This window comes from Triturus cristatus, chromosome 10 (genome assembly GCF_964204655.1).
Source record: "Triturus cristatus chromosome 10, aTriCri1.1, whole genome shotgun sequence".
Lineage (NCBI taxonomy): Eukaryota > Metazoa > Chordata > Amphibia > Caudata > Salamandridae > Triturus > Triturus cristatus.
The window spans coordinates 1,214,042,174-1,214,065,525 of NC_140593.1; the positions used below are offsets into that span (position 1 = coordinate 1,214,042,174).

Sequence of the window (23,352 nt, forward strand, 5' to 3'; positions counted from 1 at the left end):
TTCTTACCCCATAGGTGTGGGTCGTCCATGCAGGACTGGTGGTTGGAGACTGTGATGAGGGGGGTCCCCGGGTTCCTCTTCTCGATCAGCTCGTACAGCACCTCTTCATTGTGAACGTTCAAGTGGTTCATGTATTCTGCGAAGAGAAAGTACAGCGGTGAATGGCAGAAATGGGAGTGGGTCACTCAGCACTGTGGGATAGGCAAGAAGGGGCAGCAATGAAAGGGGGTAGGAGAAAGCCTATACATCCCCAACGGACCTACCTTTCCCCAGATAACATGGAAGTTCAGGTCTTTATCAGGTGTATCTGCATGTACAGAAAAAGGGGGTACTGCGAGTCAGGGGTCTTGGGAATCTGGGTGAGAGGGAGATTGGAGGAGGGGTAAAAATGCCTAATCATTGCCTTCTTATAGGTGGCAAGAGATTGTAACAAATCATCCAGAAGTGAAAGGTACTTCAAAAGGGAGCGGGATGACCCCTTATAGCCCCTGCCCTACATAAGCCACCCTACTGCACGCTATACATTCCTATGAGCCTCCACACACAGACAGCCAGATGATCAACTCAAGAGAAAGGCGAAGAGCTCAGACAGCTGTTTAATACAGACGGTGCTGTCTTAGAGGATATATTGTAGGTTGGGCAGTTTAGGAGTGCACCATAAGGGACTCACACCCATAATTTAATATTTTACTAAATGTTGCTAGGACTAGGATGGAAGAACCAGACTTTGTTGATCTCCCTGTTCCAGATGTTTTATCTTTCCGAAACACTCCTGGCTCTCCTGAATGCCTTGATAAAGCTCTGGAGCATATGTTGTCCCAGCGAAACACGTCAGCTGGTTGAAGCCGTGATTTTGAGTCAGTTGGTTGAAGCAGTGATTTTTTTTTCATACCAGGTGCGATAGAAACCAAGAAACCCACATTTAACAGGAATTACCACAAGTATCTTAAATTATCAGCCACTCATTACGAGGGTCATGATGCAGAGTTCTGCCAAGTTCTACCAGCTTTTACTTTTATTAGGTGTAATATCACATGAATGTCACTGATGCCACTGAGCCTGCCTCCGAGATGCAAGGCTAACATTGCAAAGAGTGAGACTTGGGACGCTTAGGGTGGCTGCAAGTGTGTTCCAACATTATTCCTTCCTTTGCAACGCTCTGCCTCCTGGGTTCCTGATCCTTGTGTTCTCCACTCTTTAAATTGTCTGTGGAGCGGGGATCCTCCTGGATGTGAGGCAACGGCTGTCAGTGAGTTCTCCCTCGGCTGATATAGTCAAAGGTCCAATTCCCCAACTCTCCACCAAGTAGCTTGGTTTCAGACTGAGAGCAGCAAGTGAAGCTGAGACTACAGAAAGGTGAGTCCTATGAGGATGCCTTAACTGGGTTGAAGAAGGCATGGACCCTTAGTTCTCATTCCCCTACAGGATTTCGGGGTTCGGTAAGATGTAGTGAGTTTTCTGGAATCCCACTATTTGAACAGCCAAGTTTACACCTATGGAGGACTTTAGGGAAGCTCTGCCAGAGAGACCAAAACTTTCCCCGAATCGATCTCTGCGGACTATTTGGAGCCTTTCTGTATATTCAATGACCAGTGTTCGAGTGCTACTAGAATACCCACCTGGACAGAAGTGCAGGCTACGTCTGGTTTGTGGATGGAGACCGGCTTGCTTAATCAGCCGTCATCTTGTGAAATTAAATTCCCGGATACGTAAAGCCTTGTTTTACCTTGCTGTATAAACCATATAGTGGCAGCTCAGACACAGTGAGATGATCGAGCAACAAAAAAACAAAATTTTATGGATTTTCAGCTGCCAGGACAGACCCTCATTTGAATGGAAAGGACCAACACTGACGCATCATGGTTTCTACTGTGAGCCGCTCTTCGTGCAGTTTAAAGTTGAGAAACTTAGTAAAGTCGAAGTAAAAGTAAGGCTTGACACAAAAGAAATTCAGAGAAAAGGCTGCAAAAGAACTTCAATCTGAACAGGAATGACAACCAAACACCGACCTAGGATGCTCGTCGAGCTCCAGATTATTTTACTCCCTAATTCTGGAAGTTGAATGTGAAATGTTTTTGGGTGAAGGGGGCACATAATTCGCATTCCTGGTAGCAGAACTTTCAAATTAATTAAGCTCTGCTTTTCTTAAGTGCAAAGTATTGCTGTTTATGGCGTAATTTTAACTTCTTTCCCAGGTACTAATTCACATGGATGAGTTTATTTTCTATATTAAGAACCTTCTGCAGATCAGATTGAAGCAGAGTGCATCTTTGCAACAGGGCACTGCAGGTGCCAATTATCTCTACATTTCAACAAATAAATATATTTGGAAGCAGAGGGCAAGCTCTCGTACATTTGCTAATAACTATTTTTGCAGTTTGGCACAATGATTGCAATTATTCAAGAGCTGGCCCCACAGCAGCCTGACAAAATACACCTTTTCTACCTTCACCTCCATTGCAGTGCATAATGCTGCAGTGAAAATGAGTGTACTCCTAAAGAAGCCTAAACTCGACCCTGATGACCTCACCAAGTGCCGCCTATCACTCACCTACCACTGAGCGCCGAGAACACTGAAAAAGCAGACCACGTTCAACTCCAAGGTCACATCAATGCTAGCCACCTCCTGTATGACTACCAGACTGGCTTCAGATCACACCGCAGGACGGAGACTGCCACCTCACACATTGTTGGATGCCCTCTTGACCACAGATGAAGATGACCCCTGTCTTCAGATACAGCTGGACCTTTCAGCTGTCTTCAATGCAGTCGACCATACCACCCTTACATGCACCCTCAAGTCGTGAATGGGATTCAATGTCCTTCACTGGTTCCCTCTAACTTTCCCACTGACACTGGTTTGTTTGCATGTCCCCCAGTGGTTATTCTGTCATCTTCAACATTTAGAAGGAGCCACTTGGTGTTGTACTCGGAGATAACAGCGTCAAGATTCACCAATATGCCGATGATACAGCACTCAAATATTTCCTCTGCTTCAGACATCTAATGCCTTAAACCAGCGGTCTCCAACCGGTCGATCGCGAGCTACTGGTAGCTCGCCAAGGCCCCGTCAGTAGCTCGCGCTGGTAGCGTCACAATTTAGTAGCCTATTAGCATTGTTATAATATTTCGGCCTTTTTTATGGCGACGTTACCCGCCCTCACCCAAACCAGCTGCTCAAATTGAGTTTAGCTGGGGAGGGGCGGGCCAAAGAGGATTAGGTTGTTCCTCCATTAGCCTCTGCGCAGCCGCCACCTGCCTTTCAAACCCTGGTGGCGCGTTTTTCTTCCTGCGCGTCGAGTGCCGGTGCACAGCAGCAGGCATGGCAGAGCGGGGCGGCCTGTGCTGGAAAGCGTGCAGGTGGCGCAGGCAGTATTAAACTGCTACCGGGCCCTGTGGCGCCTGCCTTGTTCAGCCTGCCACCAGTTCGACCGGAGCAACAGGTAAGCTTAATGAACCCTGCGCAGGCCTGATCAGCTCCACACCCGTAGCGAGCCCCTACCCTGGCCTGTTATTTTTTGTTGAATATTTATATAGCGCGAACTCAACCCGAAGGTATTGGAGCGCTTTACATAGCACCGTATTTACATGATTACACATTCAGGCACGGGGAGATGAAGTGATTTGCCCAGAATCACAGGATGTGGACGCGACCTCGAGGCTCGAACCCTGGTTTCCTGCACCAGAGGCGGCAGCGAGGTGGCTCACTGCAGCCCAGGGACGTTTTAATCTCTGCACGTTTTAACGTTTTTTGTTTTTATTTTACTTAATTTAAGCAGCATTATTTTGTTTTTTCATGTCATTTTTTGTCGCATTTTGGGAGGAAATAGTATTTGAGATGGGTAAAGGAGCGTGCGCTTATTGCTTATGTGAATTATGGGTGAAAACTGGGGATGATTACTTTTTCGTTTTCATGCAATGATTATGAAGCTGAAGTGTTTGCAGTGCACGTAAATAATTTTCAAAGCAGTCTCTTAAATGTTTAAACTTCTAGCTGATCAGGTCACGGGGTTAGAATTACACCTGGTTTTTTGGCGTGTACGTGCTTTACAATAACGCACAGTAGTGGTTTGAACAAAACGTAATGCTGGCAGCAGGGAATGGAAGTGCACATGATGATGAGGTTGCCGGTTGCGGCTTTGTAAGTGATTTATGTGTTTATTATACATTTGTTCAGAGATTACGAGGCAAGAAAAGTAACTGTTATCTGAAAAAGAGTGATTTAGTAGCTGGTTGAAAGCGGGACGCAGTAATAGCTGAGAAAACAGTTTTGGGGTTTCCTTTTAATTTAAGCACATGCGAGATTAAGCTGGAGGGATGGGATTAGTTTTTGCTTTTTAGGATTGTTTAAGGATGATTGCCTAAAGAAAAGAATAATGTGTTGAAAGATTAGGGATATATTCTGATCTAGCAGTGCTACAGAAGGGCGCGCAGATGCGTGCCCCCTTGGATACTCATTGCAGTCCAGGGCACATGAAACCATAAAAAAACAGATTAAAACGCTGCCATGTAATATAGATCCTATCTATGATTCATGATCTTTCTCGTGTTTGAATTGAGCTTCATGTTTGCACACTGCAATAAAACTGAAAACAGTTTGGTTTTCCGCTTCAAGAGCTTAACAATGTTAAATGCAAACCATTAAAATCATATACATACAATTCTTAATTTGCAGAGAAATCCTTCAATTGCATAAAAGAGGATACGTGCTCAAATTACCAGGTTTACCTGAAATGTTATAAAACAGTGTTTCTTATGAGTGCCACTTTCTAAGGCTCACTTAAATAAAACATTAGGCATGCTTGCTGCCGTGTTGACATTCTGTCTCATGGCAGATAATTTGGTGATGCGATGCTTGTCAGAACGTCAAAAAGTGTCCATCACATGGAGGGAAGTTGCATAATGATCCATTATGTACCAAGTGTTCTTGATGCTGGTGGGTGTTCTCTCTGCATCCATTATGTACCAAGTGTGTGTGCTGACAGGGTGTACAATGCACATCATGCAAAAACGTTCCCATTCTCTGCAGTGAGGGTAGCTGGCCAAGTGTGATAATGCACATAACGCAGCTTTGAACAGGGATACTTTTTTTAAATTAGGAAAGTTTTGAATCACAAATAATGTAATTTAAGTAGCACACTAATACAAAGGCTGGAAGAGCAACGTGTAAATGTGTCTTGATAAAAATAAATGTCCATCATCCATTTCCAGAGATGCCAGTGGACACATCACATGCAACTCTCAACCAATCTTGGCTTTCTGCTCAATAGAACATTGCATTGTGGGCCTTGTGTATGTGCTTTTTGGATTGGAATTTTGGGCGCCAAATGTCACAATGCAAAACTTTATCTAAAAGCCTGAACTGTCTGAAGTGTTACAACCGATATGAAGTCACTTGGGTAGGCAGGATATTATTATATTCATGTCAGTACAAATATAAACCTCCTGCCCTCATCAATACACAAACTACACTCAGCGGTTGCGCAGCCAACTGTAGTTCAAACACTGTAGTATCCTTACAACTGGGCGTGGGGGTCTCTCGGAAAAATGCGCGAGTTACTGGGCCTTTAGTAGCTCACGATGAATTTGATTGACCAGAAGTAGCTCTCACTACAGAAAAGGTTGGAGACCCCTGCCTTAAACACTACTTGCACATCACCGAGACCTGGATGTCCAGTGCCTACCCGAAGATCAAACCAACTATGACCGAATTCCTTTTATTTGCCAAGAACAACAAACATGATACAGTACAAACCTGGCTCAACGACATAAACCTCGATTACTTCAAACTCAAATTCTTACCGAATGCCAAAGTGCTTGGATTCATCTTGGACACCAACCTCACCGCCAAGGAACACATTGCCAAAAAAACAAAGACAGCCTGGTACCTGCTCTCTCTTTCTTCCAGAAAGCGACTTCAGAACTACTATCCAAGTCCTTATACTCTCTCATCTGGATGATGATGAAGCCCTAATCCATGGCCTCTCAGACTCCACACTGGCACCCCTTAGGGGCATCCTACACATCGCAGCACGTCTCATCCAGGGCCTGAAGATATAGGATCGCATCACCCCATCCTGATGGAACTCCATTGGCTCCCACTGCCTGCCCGCACCACCTTCAAAGCCAGCTGCATCATTTACAAAGCCATCACAACCAGCACCCCGCTTATCTGACAGATAAGCTCACAATCTCGTGTTGTTCTTGGCTAACCAACAGCCAGAACACCATCAGACTGCAGACAAAGAAGTGTAAAAAACAGAAGACTCCATAACTTTTGCATCTACCCATCCAGGATCTGGAACACCATCTATAAGGACTACTTCAACGCTGCTCCAATTTAGGGAAAAGTTGAAGCTTCACGTCATTACAGAACACGGTGTTAACATTCCACAGCCAAGCTTTCTCTCTCATTATCCATAGGCTTGCCTTGTACAGAGCTCCGCTGCCTTTTGGCTAGATTCACGATACAGAAATACCATATAAATACGCCAAGCGCACCGATTATAAAGGTTGCAAATGCATTACAAGAAACACAAACATTCATGTTGCAAGAGGAAAGCCAGGTGCTCCTCACAACATCAGCTGAGATAGTTCTCGGCTTTACATTCTTTTTAATGTCCATTTGTTCCGGATAGTGGAAGCAGACGTAGGCAGCAATGCCTCAGTGCAGTTGGCTAACTGATTGGCCCACTCACCACAGAACCCCCTAATACACCCTGCCAACACACCCGAGTGGCTGTTCGCTAGCTCCCAGGACTGCCTTTGGGTGTAGAAGGATGGCCTTGCCTATGATCAAGAGCGGGGTACCAACCAGGCCCTACCAGCAAAACCTTAGCCTTCCGGACAAAAGAAGCAGACTGAGAAGGGATGAAGGATATTGTTTCAACATAGTCCTTCTTTCAGGCAGTGGTGATGCTTGAGGCTCTCTGCTGATAAGTGCCTCAGTCCTCCCACCCTCTGCACCGCTCCTGCGGACACAGAGATCCGTGTGGGCCTGCAGGCTGGCTGCAGTGGTACCACCTGATTCCCCCTCATCAGATGACCAGGATGTAATGGTGATGCCTAGAGGCTGATAGGGGACCCTTGTGGACCCTCTACCACCAGACAGGCCCCCTTTGCAGTCATGGTGTTCCTTTCACATGACTCTTGTTCACTTGGTAACACGCCCTGCCTCTCTGGTCCATGTAAGCATGTGGGAAGCTTGAAGTTCTGCTGCTGTCTCTGTTGTACCTGTTCTGAGTAATGGGTTAGGCTGATTTGTAGCGGTTTGTGCACTTAATGTTCTGCTTGGGAGAAGCTTGCATTGCTGCTCTCTGCTATATTGATTATGTATGTGAGGGAAGCTTTTCCTTCTGCCATGTTGTGTGGTAAGAAGCCTCACTGTTTCTATCTTTGCTGTAGCTATGACGGGTTAAAGGCAGTCTGCGATACACCTGTCTGGCTACCTGTCCCCTGTGGAAAGGAAGCTTGCACTACCTGTACTGTACCCCTTCAGTTTGTGATGGAAGTTGGTCTTCTGCCCATGCTGCCACTGATTGGTGCGTGGAAAGTCCTGAAAATAATTCCACCATGACTGTTACCAATTATGCAGCTATTTTGCTGTATGAGCTGTGCCACTGTTTACTTATTTAATTTAGGTATTTGCAAAAGCCTCTATGCAATCCAGTGATGCTACCTATGAAAATATACTCCCAATACCCTTTGGCAATGTGATTTTGCCACAATACTGTATCAATCCTTGAATACCACGTTTTTCAGTGTTTCACTGTACATAAGAATACCCTACCTAAACACGTCTCTGATCTGTGTACAATGTAACAAAACTGCCCTCTGTAGGCCTCGCCTCCGAGCAACTGATCTGCAAAAGTGAACAGTATCAATAATACCCAACCTGGAATACATGTACAGTTCTTGTTACTGTCTGAGCTTGAAAGTGGATACAAGACAGAAAAGGAGCTCAGTTTTTTTCTTATGATGTGCATGGGAAAAGGACAAACAAGCAAAGGAGAGGCCACAGGGATCACACTGTACTGTATACCTAGATCAAGCCAGCTATGCGCTTATTCAGAAAATATAGTCCCAACCACCTGGAAAACTTACTGGTCCAGAACCTGCTGTAGGTGCCCACAAGGCCCATAACAATGGTGCTGGTCAAAGTATATGGGAGACGGGGTCGTACGGGAAAAGGCCATCTCACCTCCAGCGGCATCTTGGATATCACCAAAGCAGTGGCTCGCCTCTACACCTACCAAGAAGGAAACAGACCGTGTTACTTCAGCGTATTACATCACACTTTACTCTATCCAACCACCAACGGTGGTGGACGTGGGCGTGGAGGACGTGGTGGTGGTGGAGGTTCTGGGCGTGGTGGTGGACGTGGTGGTGGAGGACGTGGGTGTGGAGGACGTGGGGGTGGAGGACGTGGGGGTGGATGTGGTTGGACATGGTGGTGGTGGACATGGTGGTGGTGGACATGGTGGTGGTGGACATGGTGACAAATAGTGAGAAAAGGTAAAAGCAAAACACAGAGTGAATGATAAAAAAAAGAAAGCAAGATAGAGCACGAGGCAAGAAGTGATGAGAAAACTGTCAAAGTAAAAGCAAAACACAAAGTAAATGATAGCCGTGCACGAGTGAATAACTAATGCTGGTATTTTGAAGCACACGCGTGCTTGTCACAGTAAAAGAAAAACACACTTCTGGCACTGTAATCGTGTTTGCTGGCCGGGGAGTGGTGCGTGCGTGCGCGGTCGGCTCTTTTTGGAAGCACATACTCATGCTTGTGGGCACGCTCTCCTCCGTACTTGCCTAGCTTCATGAGAAGTCTTCTTGCTCTCTCAAATTGTGCATTTTTACCCTGCAATATCTATTTAAGTCCCGCCATTAACTTTTCTTTATCTTTGCTTCAAAAGACCCTTTTAAGCTTATTAGCGAAGTACCCAAAAATATTTATATTGTTTTAGGTGATTTTAATACAAGAATAACTGCCTCTGAGTACAGGAATATGTTTTTTTCTGAATTAAACGTTCTCGGTGGTCTTTCGTCTCCTTGCATCCCAAATAAGAAGTGTTGTGTTCGTTCGTCTACCTTACTCTCTTGAACTCTGGGGTTCAATCTCGCCATGATCAACGGGCAGTTTGACCTTTCTGACTGATCATTTTTCTTGGCAGAGAGGTTCATACCGATCACTGAATGATTATATTTTTATCCAATACTGGGCTTTCCATGTTGTTACCAATTTTGAAATACGCCCTCACTCTTGTAGTGATCGTTTCCAGCTCTTTGTCTCATTGGATTTTTGCCCTGCTGTAAGGTGGGAAGAAAAGGTCTCTAGTTTTCATTTAAGATCATGTATGTGTTTGGAAATATGTGCCACAAGATGCTCCTATGACTTGGCTGAGCGATGTGTCTATGGTGGTTTTCTCTCTTAGGATGTAGAAGTATTTGAGGCATACCTATGCTCGTTTGGGGATTCTTTCGGAGTGAAACAAAACATTTATATTAGGGCTCCTAGACATCTGTTTATTCCTCAGATGTCTAGAGCTATTAAATGTTCTAAGTTACAAAGGAAAATTAACAAACCTACAAAAGTTGCAAAATAATGGTTTGATCTACAGTCGGCGGTTTCTTCTCGTGATATGCATAAGTTCTAACTTGTAATAGCCAGAAGTTTGGGTAGGGATCCCATCAAAACTCATATCCCAGTAGAAGAAGATCTGTCGTTCTTATTTTTGTGCTCTGTATGCGTCTTTCCCCCCCCCCGATTTACAGGATTTGAGACTCAGATGTTTAAAAAGAGGTTTTGGTTCCCTTAGATTTTCTTGCGATAAAATTGTCAAAGCCATTTCCAACTTTAATAATAATTGTTGCGCCAGGGACCTGATGGTATTCCCGCCTTGTTAAAATTGTTCCCTATTTATGGGCAAGTAACCTGAAGCCGCCGTTTGATTTCTGTTTAAAGACAGACACTGTGCACCAGTCTTGACAAGGTACTAACATAATTCCACCTTATAAACAAACATTGGCAAATCCAACAGGTCTCGCCTATGCAAGAGCTATTGGCTTTGCCAATATGTTTCAGGCATGTTGTACACCAGCGTGGCTGCTGTTCAGCATGGCGAAAAGTTATTGAGATAAAGAAGAGTGGCATAGAGTGTCGTAAAGTGGAGTGTTATGGAGAGGCGTAGAGTGGTATAGAGTTGAGTGAAGGGGAATAGAGTAGAGTGTTGTGGAGGGAGTAGAGTGTTTTGAAGTTGAAGGCGCAGAGCGGAGTAAATCCGAGTGGAGTAGAGTTTCAGAATGGAGTTCTTCAAACTTTTGGATACCGAGAACCCCCCTGTCAACATTTTGAGGCGTAAGGACCCCCTCCTGACAAAAATGTCTAAACCTGTTGACTAAATTGCGTGGGATGAAAATGTAAATGAGGTTATGTGATGCCGCGTATTTTGGGATAGCATTGCTTCATTATTTTGATATTTGTTACACACAGTAACGCTGAGGAAAGATTTCACCCAATCAGTACCCATTTATAACCAAAATACAGCAATTATCATCAGAAAGATTTCAAGTCAACCTTTGTGAAGGGCCTTCCACTCTGCAGCAATACGTGCTGCCACATTAGAAGCTCACCTGGCCCTGACCGGAAGAAGCAGGGGTCCCTTAAAACCCTGGCGGTTTTGTGTAGAGTTAAGCCGTTTACCCATGCAGCTTTCCTCTCACCCCCTCCCTTCCATCCCTCTCTCCTCTCCTAACCCCGGATCCCTCTCTCACTTTGCAGGTCATTTTCTTTCACCCCTTTTTACAACTTCTGAACTCTCCCCATTCAACCTCTCACTTCACCTTTAATCACCTCTTGCCATTCTGTCCTTTCACTGCCCTCATCTCTAACAGTCTCTCACATTTATCTCATGGCCTCTCTGGCCCTGTCACCTCCCGTGCCCCTCAGCACTTCTCATTCACCTCGTCTCTTCATTCAAATTTTTGTCTATTTGTATCTTACACCTCTCCAGTCCCCCCATTCCTCTTTCACATCTCCCCTTTGTTCTAACAGAAGCCCTCACCTTTGGATCACACTCACTTCTTGCGTGTCCACACTTCTCTTCGGCAATTCGCATTTCTCCTCATCCCTGACCTCTTCAATCAAATTCTCTCACTCCCTTGCTGTCCTCTCTCATTTTGGGTGCGGATGCAAGTTCAGAATGGGATGAATGAATGTATGATTACTGATGGGCTTGTTTGAGTGAGTTGCATATTGAGTAGTGAGGGGGACAGGTGAGTGAAGTGTCACATGAGTGCAGGATGAGTAGTGTACTCGTGTGACTGCAGGTTGAGGTATAGTGTGAGCAGGACAAGTGCATTTTGAGTGCAGAGTGATCACTGTGAGTGCAAGGTGAGCGGGTGAATGGTGCAAGTGCATGGTGATCAGTGTGAGTGCATTGTGATCACTGTGAGTGCAAGGTGAGCGTGACAATAAAGGGCGAGAATGAGGAATGAGTTGTCTGAATGCAGGGTGCATTCCCAGACCCATGAAGTAACTCAGCATGTTATTGACGGGGCGTAGACTTTAAGATCTAAGTTAAACTATTGCGGCATTAATCGGGGATCGAGGGTGAAGGAAATAAATAATGTGCTGATCCTGCAACAAACTTCCAGTCCTATGGTTAGGGTTACCAGCAGATTATTTTGATGGCCCTGTCGGTACAAAAAAAAGCCGTCACCTAAAGCGGTATTTTCAGCGCTTATCTGTGCATACTTCCCAGGGCCGGCTTTAGTGCTGGTGGTGCCCTGTGCGACAATGTTTGTTGGTGCCCCCCCCCAATGACCACCCCCACCACGGATTCTCTCACTAGCACCCTTTAACAGTGACCAAGTCTCCATAACCCCACACTCTCAGATGCATTGAATTAGTTATATAGCGCCACTCATACCAGTGTAGGGTGTCCGAGCACTTTGCATCACACACACATTACACAGAGACAATCAATCATACGTGTGTAAAACAGTGTATAGGAAATGTTACATAAGCCAAAGGACTAAAAGTATAGGAGTCACATGTCATCCATACTGGTAGGCAGTATAGTTCAAGAGTGCTTGGTGTGGAGAAGCACAAACTCAGAGTCGAAAAAGAAACAGCATAGTTGGGAGTTTCCTTTAATAATAAGAATTGATTTCTAGCCAAATTAACCCTTTTTGCAACATTAATCAATGGTCTAATAAGGTATTCTTTGTAGTGTGCATGCTGTTCTAGGATGAAAGTTAATAGCTCACTATTCTATATTAGGACTTTAAGTTATAAATTGCAAGTAACAAAAGGATGTCTCTTTTGAAAGCAGTAACCTGCTGATCTGCACTCTGTAATCTACTTGGTACACGTTCTTTGCAGCAGGCATATTAACCCTCTGCACTAACTTCACCTAAGTCAAAACCTCAACTATACAAAACACTGATCTCTCTCCAGGAAGATAATTAATCACACGAGTTATCTTGATATTTATGTGAGGCCTGGTAATTGCCGGGAAAGAAACGCTGCAGCAGGTGCTTCAAAAGCACAATAAACTTTCACACACTGCGCCCCCAGGAAGCCAACTTTGTATTCCTTTCCATGAAATGCATTCTCACACTACGGCAGTGAATGTAAAATCCAAATGTAAGGAATAGGCACAGTGGGGACCCAGGGAGTACTGGAACCAGCAAAAAAACCTAAGCCTCTGTAACCAGTTTACAAAGGCATGTTAAAATGCAAATGGTCTTTAAAGACCTGTGAAAAAACACGGGGGTGCTGGAGATAGGAATCCAGACACTGCCCAGCTGAGCCCCCAGCAGCTCAAGTTTCACTGCAGCAGCCCGGGCTGAGACACAGGACGGGGGAAGTGTGGGGGGGGGGGGGGGGGGCTGAAGCCCTTGGGCCTGGGCAGAAGTGTGACTGGGAAGGCGCGACCCCCTTTGCATCACTCCACGGCCCCCCTGGGGGTCGTGCCCCACAGTTTGAAGACCCCTGGGGTAGACTGTAGGGGCGTAGAGTGCAGTTGTGTAGAATAGATTGTTCCAGTGTACAGCGAAGTTGCATCGAGTGCAGTGGCAAAGTATTGTAGAGAGCAGTGGTGCAGAGTAGATTAGAGTTGTTTGGCATAGAATGCAGTGTTGCACAGTAGAGTAGTGTGGGTTACAGTGCATTGGCATAGAAAAGAGTGGTGTAGAATAGAGAGGCTTTGAGTGAAGTGCCTTACACTAGAGTGGTGCAGAGCAGAGTGCGGTGAAGCAGCGTGGAGTGGAGTGGCTTAGTGTGGAGAGGAGTGGGGCTGAGTATAATGCAATGACGCACAGGGGAGTGGTGTGGAGTGGAGTAGTGTGGAGTGGTACAGAGTAGAATGCAGTGGTATGGAGTGGTGGAGAGGGGTAAAGTGGAGTGTACAGGTGTGGTAGCACACTGCCATTACAAACAACACATCTTCAATTGAAATGACCATTACATTTGCACAGACATACAGTTTTACAGTATACAGCGCACAAATGATAATGTTTGGAAATGTCATCACCTAGCGTATCGATTTGTTTTGGTCTTATTAAAACATTTGTTTCCACCACACTTCATAATTACTCAAAAATGTGCTTCATTAGTGCTTTCCTTATTGTGAAATATCTGTTGATTTACAGACATTTAAATTTTGACTTGTGTTATGATAAAAAAAAATAACATTGTACTACACTCCCCAGTAGCCAGCATGATTGCCATGTAAATCCTCCCACTTTGAAGTCAGAGAAAGAAAAGTAAACACCAAGCTCCCTGGAAGACAGCCTGACATGTGACCTCTGTATCTGAATGCACAGCAAAATGTGACAAGATAAGAACAAGATTTAAAGGCCTGTTTACAAAAATTCAGTATTGGCGGACGAATACAGTAAAAGGGTTTGAGCAAGGGAAGGTACGAACTCAAGCTTGACAGCCTAAAACAAATAAAGCCACCAAAAAGAAAGCAAGCATATGTGAGTTACAAAGCCAATGGTAGACAATGGGCAGAATGCATTCCCATGGAGGCGTTCCGATTGTCCCCAAGATTTCGTTAGCAAAACAGACAGCTGTGTTGTCTGGTAGGCTTTGACCTAAAAAGGTGATCATAATCTCTGTATAAACTATCGCCCCATTGCACTCTTAGATGTGACTAGGAGGATTTTTGCCAAATGAATTTTAAATCATTTAGATTCTTGGGTGGAGTTTACTCAGTTATTGCCTATTGAGCAGGCAGGCTTTCAGAAAGCGTGTTCTACCATCGATAATATCCTGTGTCTATATAAAATTGGTGAAAAGTATGTGAGGCTGCGTTAAATTAAGGTTTTCGGGGCGTTTGCTGATTTCAGTAGAACCTTTGACTCTGTTGATTGTTCCATTCCTTGACATAAACTTGTGAGGCTGGGTATTTGTTCCGAATCGTCGTGTCTGTTTATTTGTGTTAGTTCTGCTAATTGGATGAGAGTTCTTTTGGGCCCAGAAAATGAATTTTTTGAAAAAGTCCTAGTTGACAATGGCCTTAAGCAAGGTTGTATTTTGGCTCCATTGTTATTTTCTTTAGGTGTGTCTGATTTTCCTATTATTTTAAAACAGGATATAACTGATATCCCTAAGCTTGGATCAAGGGAGGTTTCCATCTTATTATATATGGACAATTTTGTATTATTGTCACTCACCCCAATTGGCTTACAGAAACAAATTGATATTTTAGCTTCTTTACCTTTTGCTCATCACCTTACTGTAAATGACAGGAAAACCAAAGTTAGGATAATGGGCACCAGAAGTATTAGGTCTCACGGACCTTGTGTTTTTTAATGAAAGAAGATTGGAGGTGGTAAAAAAATACATGTATTCAGGTGTAAACATCTCAAATAGTTTGTCTTGAGTCCCATATAATGCCTCTCAGTTCACTAAAATCTAAGTCTACAGGAATTGGCCTTATACAGTTTTTCCATGCACCGGGAAGGAGAGATGTTCATTTACTGTTAATGGTGTACATCCCTAGAGTGGTTCCCATTGCTTTACATGTTAAACAAGCATTGGCATAGCCAATAGGTCTCGCCTTTGGGACCTTATAAGTGTTTTGCCAGACTTATTGGCTTTGTTAATGTGTTTGGGCTATGTTGTAGAGCAGTGTACCTGCTGTGCAGCATGTTGAGAAGTTATAATAAAGTAAATCATTTTTGTTGCCTTATATGGCCATCCTGTGAATGATGTCACAATAGGTCTCAGACCCATGGCAGACATAATCAAACATTGTTGGCGATTGCTGGATTTGTAGTGCCAGTACTACGTAAAGAGAACTGTTTTCCCTTCCCTGGATGGCCCCTTATAAGTGCTAATGAGGCTAATATTTTCCCAGGCAGTAGTTATTGTCGCAGATATTGTTTTTAGTAAAGCACTTTCACTCCCCCCCTGGGTCTTTTGTGTGCATTTAAAAAAAATCTTAAATATAAACATAGATGCACAGATAGACACACACAAACGTGCAAGCACAGAAACATAGAAATATGCATGCACAGACAGACATGCACATATTTGGAAACACAGCCACCTGCAGCCGCTTACACTGATAGATGCAACCACAAAAGCATATATATATATGCACACTCATGCACACATACGCATGCAAGCAGGAGCACAGACACACACAATAGAAATGCATATAGCAAGCATGCACATACATATACAGTACTACCAAGAGCAGATACATTTACACACAAACATATGCAGATATATAAGCACACACAGGCACTCCTACATACCTATGCAAATGTGCACACTGAGACACACATGCATGCAGGTATGCACGCGCAAATATACATGCACACACTCTTGTGTCTATTGTCTCACCCCTGTGAGGTGGCTTTAATGAAATATTTATTTTACAGATTTGAAAAATGCAAGCCTTTGAAGTGCTGTGACGGGGGCAACGGGCGGGTGGAAGCAGCCTTGATGTGGAAGTGGTGTGGGAGGCGGGTGCAAGTAAGGATAGTGAGGAGGGAAGATGACTTGCTAGAACATGCATTGTAATGGAGCATGACAAAAATTAAAATGTAAATTAGTTAATGATAGTATGCAGTGAATCAATATGCCCATTTTTTCCATTGCGTGACGTATTTTGTATGAGCACTAAACTTACATAAGACAGCGGGTGCTACACAATTGTGCTGTTTGTTAAAGTATGGTTGGGGAGGAGGGCGAAGATGGTGGCTGGGCTGAGGGTAGAGCGCAGTGACAAGTATTTTTAGGAGAAGTCTGTTTATAGCCTATTACAGGGCCCTCTTAATGCCAACTATGTAGAGGTGTTTCCTATTTCCTGAACCACAGCTGTGAAGGTTTAGAAGACCCTTTATGTTCACTGGTTCGTAATGGGAGGTTTGAAGCGTTGAGATGTGAAGAAACAAGAGATTTGAAGGACATAGAGCGAGATGGGGCAACATGGGTGGATGGGTAAGAAGAGAGAAAGGGGGGAAGATAGATGAAGACAGAGGTGAAATGGTAAGGTGAGAGAGAAAGAGGGGGAGAGAGATGATGCGACTTGGGTGAAGGAGTAAGATAAGGGTTAAAGAGAGAGGGGGAGAGATAAGAGAACAGGGTGAATAAGATGAAAGATAAATTGAGAGGAAGTGAGATATTGTGTGAGAAGAATGGGTGGGTTAAATAAGAGATAGAGAGAGAGTGGGATGAAAAGACAAGGAGATGGGTAAGGTGATAGAGACAGAAAGAGGAGACAGATGAGGAGCTGTTGGCTTTGCTAATGTGTTTAGGTTATGTTGTAGAGCAGTGTGGCTGTTTGATCACATATGAAAGTAGATCTGGCAGTTATTATTTTTTTTTTTTATTGTGGTCTAGCTGCATGCAGTCCACAAATCTGCAGCCCCCAGTACCATACTGTGGTTGGGAGTGCAGGAAAACACCAGCTCAAATTAAGCACTACTATAACAACAAGATTTTGACCTATTGGCATTATAAATTAAAATGCCTTTTATGGAGTTCTACAAACAGCCATCTACGAGTTCTTTTACCCCGGTTAAACGCGTCTGAAATGCTTTATTAACCCACACTTGAAACTAATCGGCACCCAGGGGCATTCCATCTATACAACACATATAGAGAGGTTTATGTTGCCCACAGCTTCTCGGAACTCCAACAAGTAAGTATGCCCCAGAGCACGGCATGGCTTTGGTTACGGACATAAATAAATAAAAATTGACACACAACAGATGGCACCCTGCACGTCACTGCTCGCTCCCGCAAGGTGGATGCCGTGGGAGTAAACATTTTTAGAAAAGGTGGTACATGCACCCGCCTTTGGCCAATTGCGTGCTTTCATTTTTGAAAGCCACATGCAAAGGCCAATAAAATGTGCCAACAACAAGCACAAGCTTGCTAAAAGTCTAGAGTGATTCCAAGAGGCCCTCTCCTAGAGCAGCACATGCACGCTGCGCTAGGCTCGACCTAAAAATCAAGGTCGCTTTCTTCGCTTATCTCTGTATCTAATACTGAATCTGTTTTATGAGAGTGTAACCTTGGCATAAGCTCCTGCAGCCCCATTCAAATGACTTGCCCTAATGGATAGTACTTTTTTGTGCCTCCTGACAAATATTTCAATATTTTTTTATCAATTATGCTGAAGCCCCAAAAATACATTGAAAAAAGTAATTTGGCAGGAACTTGCTCTGGATAATCAAAAGATCTACACTTTTGGGACTGCTTATTCTTATTGATTGCAGCAGTTGGCCTTAAATAATGACACAGTGTTATTGTGTTTATCTAGTAGCGCCTTAAAGTGTCATTTAAAAAAGCTTGCTAAAAAAAATTACGTTTCCAGCTTGATCTGCAACATTGTTTAGAAATAAAAAGACTAGAATCCTTGGTTTTAATACCATAAATGTAGTCTTAGGAACATTAATGGTTAAGTGTTTCATATCACAATAATCAAGGAAGCCCTTAACCAATTTATGGATAGAAAGCTCAGTAAGAGGGAGCAAAACAGCGCTGTCTGCATATAACACAGGCATACTTGTGTTACTGTGTTACTGAGCAACAGGCAATCTAAATTCAAGGTACAGACCGACATCATTCAAGATTAGGGAAAAAAAGCAAAGGGACCAAAAACGCATCTTTGGGGCACACCAGTGGTTATCAAAAAGCTCTGCGAAAAATACTCCCCGTGATCCATAACGCACCTGACAGATATGTCTCTAGGCAGATTCTGCGAAGATGTGATCAAATATTGATGCGGACAGACCCTGCAGTTGAAAAAGCTAGCCACAATAACTCCCTGCCTACCACAGCAAAAGCAGATTTCAAGTCAGCAAATGTTAAAAGCAATGGGACCTTCCTTTGCCTCGTATGTTTAATACATAAGGAGTATAAACGCATGGCCTGTTCTACCAACCATTCAGATGCCCCTTCTGAAGCCAGCTTGATTGTCTGCTAGAATTTTTTCATCTTCAAACCAGTCGTGAATGTGATTGGAAAGCACCCTCACACAGATTTTACCCCCCCTCATCTAGTAATGAAATAGGGCGATAGTTAGATCGTACCGATCTCACAGCCTTTTTAAATAGCAGAAGAATTATCGCCCCCTTACCAAGATGTTGGAGTTTCTCCAGATCTCAGAGCGGCATTAAATACCTTAGTGAGAAGCTGAACCCATAATAAAAGAAAAAAATGTATCCTGTGATTTTAAGGTATTCTATAGTAAGCACAAAGAAGCACTTTATATTTTTTTAATCATCCCATTGCGAAAATTTGTTATTGATTAATGAGTTTTTTTAGGTGTTTTGTTGATGTAAATTGATTAGTATTCATTGCAATCTATTCTGTTTGATCTAATTATGCTTATTATTTTAACTACATGTATTTTTAACTTACTGTATTTATTCATTATCAACTGTTGTGTTTTTCATGTGTAATCTGTGGATGCACTTTAAAGAATAAATTATTAACTACTGGTAAGACACATTTTTTGCACATCTCTGTTCCATGTGACTGCTCCTGCGAGCTGTCTCATCAATGTCTTCATTGCTGTTAACCTGTTGCTAGGTTAGGTAATTTCCTTACTGGCTTTAATCACTTTTCCGTCCACCTGTTCCATTCTAGAATCGAAGACAGCCAACCTTCTGTACACATTATCAACTTTCTCATGCAGCTTCTCCATTGAGGCCATGAGGGACCTCTCTCTCTTTGTCAGTCACTCAGCATGATCCTAATCTTTGGCATGACCTTTAGAACACTTCAAAAGTCGTCTTTTAAATAAATAGAAAAGGGGACACCCCTCAGCTGTTTAAATGTAGCACTTTGGGCTCCCCCACCTAGGGCTTTCTGTGTTCTCCACATGCCAAACTGTGCAACTGTCATCTTTACTGTTCTGCCAGTGCTCATCTCCCACTGGTTCTATTTATTTATGTCATTTGTAGAGCGCATGAATCACCCCGGGTGGGGTATCTCCGCGCTATAGTAGTGCGAGTCCTTAAGGGCAGGTGAAGTCGCAACTCCGCTGCCATTCCACGCAGAACCGAACTCAACCCAATGCCAGTTTCAATGAGGGATGCCTACTGTGGAAATGTGGATTTTCCTGATCAGTTATGTCCCCTATCTTGGACCCCAACGATTCTATGTGCATGTCACAAGTACATGTATGTTCCCTCCAGTTCCAGTTTCCAAGACGCAAACATATGTGTGTCTACCGTCGACATGTTCTCTGTCAGATCCGCCATCAATGGGCTGGATATTCAATTCCTAAGTATGAAAAGCCACCGACTTTATATGGCTAAGGTACTCCATTTTTACAGTTCAGGCAAGTAGGCCCGATTCTTTCCTCAAAGCCTTTCCCTGCTCTCTGTCTCTGACAGTTTCAGCTTGAGCTCGCATCTGTATCCATGAACTTTGTCCTACTCCCTGTGCAGCTAACGGTGCCTGCCTCGGCCAGTTTTCGCCTGCCTGCCAAGAAGCTGTATTTCACCTTCGAATTATCTATTTTGCTCTTCAGCCGATGCATTCCTGTCTAGTGATTTAGGTAAACATTTCCTTTAGCTCACAAGCAAAGGACTCAGCCTTTCCGTCCTCCTGCAAGTGATTCATAGCCCTGTTGCCATGGAAAGTTTTCTGCCCCTCGCTTCTCATATAGACACTTAGACGCTTGTACACGCACATACAGTTAGTATAGAATAGATTCTGTCCGAGAGTCCTTCCTTGTGGATAACATAGTTCTCTAAACATAGGATGTTAGATATGATTTGGGATTAGGTTGACATGACCCCCTAGACTTCTCGTCTCCACATGTAGAGCTAAATGTCAAGTCCCCTTCACCCCCTAGTTGCACGTCAATCACACGTCATGCTGCTGCGCACGCATCCATGTTAAGTATTATCGTATAGATCCACCTATGTAAGATAATGAGAGCCAATCATGTTTCTTTTTGCTCCTTATTACGCCTAGTTTCAATTACGTATCACTATGTTAATTTATCTTATCAATTGTTACGCCTTTTTGCACTTGTTTCATTGTAAATGTATGACCTATAAAAGTTACTTCTTGTCAATAAAGTATTGTACTTCACTTCCTGAACCCTCGTGGTGACGGAACCTGAAGGCCGCGACTCGAGTCGGCCATTTTGGATGGAATAAAGCCCATTTAGAAACCTCTTATACCACGGATTTCTGCCTCTTGTTATTCTGAGCTATTTTACTTTATTTTAAGGATTCCGTATGAAATTCAGTTTCGGTAAAAAGAATATTTACCACATAATGGCGCCCGAACAGGGACACTTTCTCATCTCACGCGCCGGCGGTGCGTTGCAGGCCCGGTCTCCTGCCACAGCTGGACGGACCATAAACGCGTACCAGCAGGATTTCCTGTAAGCTCCCTCCGGTCAAGCGGGGGCGACTGAGGCTGCGATCAACCCAGACGAGGCGGTGAGAAGTGCGAAGTATCCCGACCAGAGCCTAGCTGAGAGAGCAAGATCCGAGGTATACAGAAGCCCACCAGGTTTTTCGAAATCCCGATGTCCAGAGGGTCCGCTATCCGCAGTTATCGAGTCCTGTCCATTCTCTGAGGCCTTCCGTTTCAAGGAGCTACTCGGTGAGTACCATCGCCGAGGAGGCGTGTTGACGCGCACATAGGTTGTGCCGGTCAAGACGGATTTGGGTACACAAATCCGGTCGGCACTGTTTAGCAGTGTATATGTACTGTTTAGCAGTATATCAAGTATTCCGAAGTATTCAGTTATTGTCAAGAATTCAGCGTGGTGATTAGTTAGGCAGACTGTCATCATTGTCGGTTATTGTTAAAATGTTTAATGTTTAATGTTTAAAAGTGTTCAAATGTCTTGCATATTTTGGTATGAATGATTGTTCTTTGTTCGCTGTTCATTATTGTGTTTTTCGTATTAAGTGAATTCAAGAGTAAGTATCAGATCAGTTGTCAATATGCCGCTCTTCTCGAAGTTAAGACAGATTACTACCAGAAAAGGGGTGCTTGAAGAAGCAGTTCCTATTCCTCCTAGGGACACTCCAGGGCATTTTATGTACCACAAGCATGGCTTAGATGCCATATTGTTTCTTGATCTATGGGTAGATTATACCAAGGGATTGCCGGAAAGTCAAAGGTGGCCCGCAGCGGGAACCTGGGATGCAGAGTGCATCATGAAAGTGGAGGAAGAGTTATGGAAAAGAAAGGTCAGACAGTCACAGAAAGACGCTGTTGAGTTATGGCGTAAAGAATCTCATAGACGTACAGAAAAAGCACGTAGACAAGAAGAGAGGAGTAAAGAAAGTTCAAATAAAGTTCAAGAAGATCTATTAATTGAGGAAGGTATCCGAGTGAAGTCAGAACAAGTAAATAGACAAAGAAATGCTCTTATGAATGGTATGTATCCCCTTCTAACCGAAGGACTACCAAAGGCTGTTCCAGGGATGCCAAAAGACTTGCCACCCCCGTTATTTCCAATTAAGGTACATCAAAAAGGGCATCCCAGAACCGCAGAAGATGTTTTTCTTTCCTCATATCTAGACGACACAGCTCCCGAGTATACTAACGCCACACTACATAGACCGTCTGGCGGAGGGGTTCAACGTCAGGATCAGGTATCCGACCCCGTGCAACAGCAAGTCCCGATACAAGCTTCGGCAAGCACATCTGTCCCCGCAGTCGATTCTACAGTGGTATCGACACCCATAGTTGCTGTGTCACGTTCAACGAACCCATTCACACCCGATGCCCCAGATGGGGCCACGGGAGGTGCTAGCAATACCTTTACACCACCCAGAATAAATAAACTTGTCTTTCAAGAATCAGCGCATTCACGTACACCTAAATTCGTAAGTGAACGTACGTTAAAGGAACTCCTTGTAAATTGTAGATATGACCCGGTGGTTGGTAAAGAGGACGAAATGGTCCTGGCATCATTACGCATCAGGCGAGCCGCAGAGTATTTAGCAAGGTTACCAGGAATGACTACGCATCTAGATAACATATACCATTTTGTTCAAACAGGACGAGATCCAGGATGTATTAACAGAGCTATGGAATTCCAGAAAGTAGAGATACAGGGGGAACTGTTACGTTTCCTCATAAACTGTGTGATCAGAAATCAAGACCGTCCGGGGGTAGACCCGAATGCAATGCTTATTCTTACAAGATGGAGCCAGAATATATCAGAAGGGAGACACGATAAGCAAAATTGTATAATAGCCATGTGCCGAAAAATCCGTAGAGAAATAGAGCGTATTCATGAAGAAAGATTGGGAACAGACGAGTTCGAGCAAGATGAAGTGTCCGAATCAGGGAATTCCGCAAGACAGTCAGAGACCATAGCCTATGTAGGCAGAGGAAGATCCTGTAATAATGCTAGATGTTTTTCTGATCCCATACACTCTGTATGCCCAAATAATAGCAGAACGTATCCGACGCCTGTAATAAATCTGAAGTCTCCTGAACATTTGTTTCAAGCCGCAGATAAAATACTACGAGAACGAAGGGGTTACCACCTCCTCGATTCCATGGATGAGCAAGAATTAGCCAGATCAGCTGTTCACTGGATTGACAGTCCTGAAATATACGGTGATGAGACCGTAGCACACACGTTTTTTAATCTCAGTGCAGATGAACAACGTTTAGCTGGAATCTATATGATTCAGCAACTCCTTATATTATATAAGAGCCAACATGCTGACCCTGGTCCTTTACCTGATATATTAACGGAACTACTCACGAACAGATGGAGAGGTTCTAGTAACAAGCTAATTAAAGAGATATTAGTGTCACGTAAACAGTATGTCCTTTTTGTAAATCCGGATTCTCTCTCGCTGCCCCACAGAGAAAGAACGCCGTAC

General features: G+C 43.8%; 1 protein-coding gene across 3 annotated transcripts in view; it reads right to left on the reverse strand.

The window, feature by feature from the left end:
- Nucleotides 1–23,352, reverse strand: part of TAFAZZIN (tafazzin, phospholipid-lysophospholipid transacylase) — a 70,734-nt gene that overhangs the window by 38,691 nt on the left and 8,691 nt on the right. For 2 of the 3 annotated variants that reach the window (XM_085629716.1, XM_085629717.1), the window contains exons 2-3: nt 8,104–8,248; nt 8–136 (exon numbers count right to left, since the gene is read on the reverse strand). In XM_085629716.1, the coding sequence (XP_085485842.1) occupies nt 8–136; nt 8,104–8,212 (238 nt within the window). In that variant the 5' untranslated portion in view covers nt 8,213–8,248. The remainder of the gene's footprint in view (nt 1–7; nt 137–8,103; nt 8,249–23,352) is intronic. The other variant, XM_085629718.1, reaches the window with a different exon arrangement.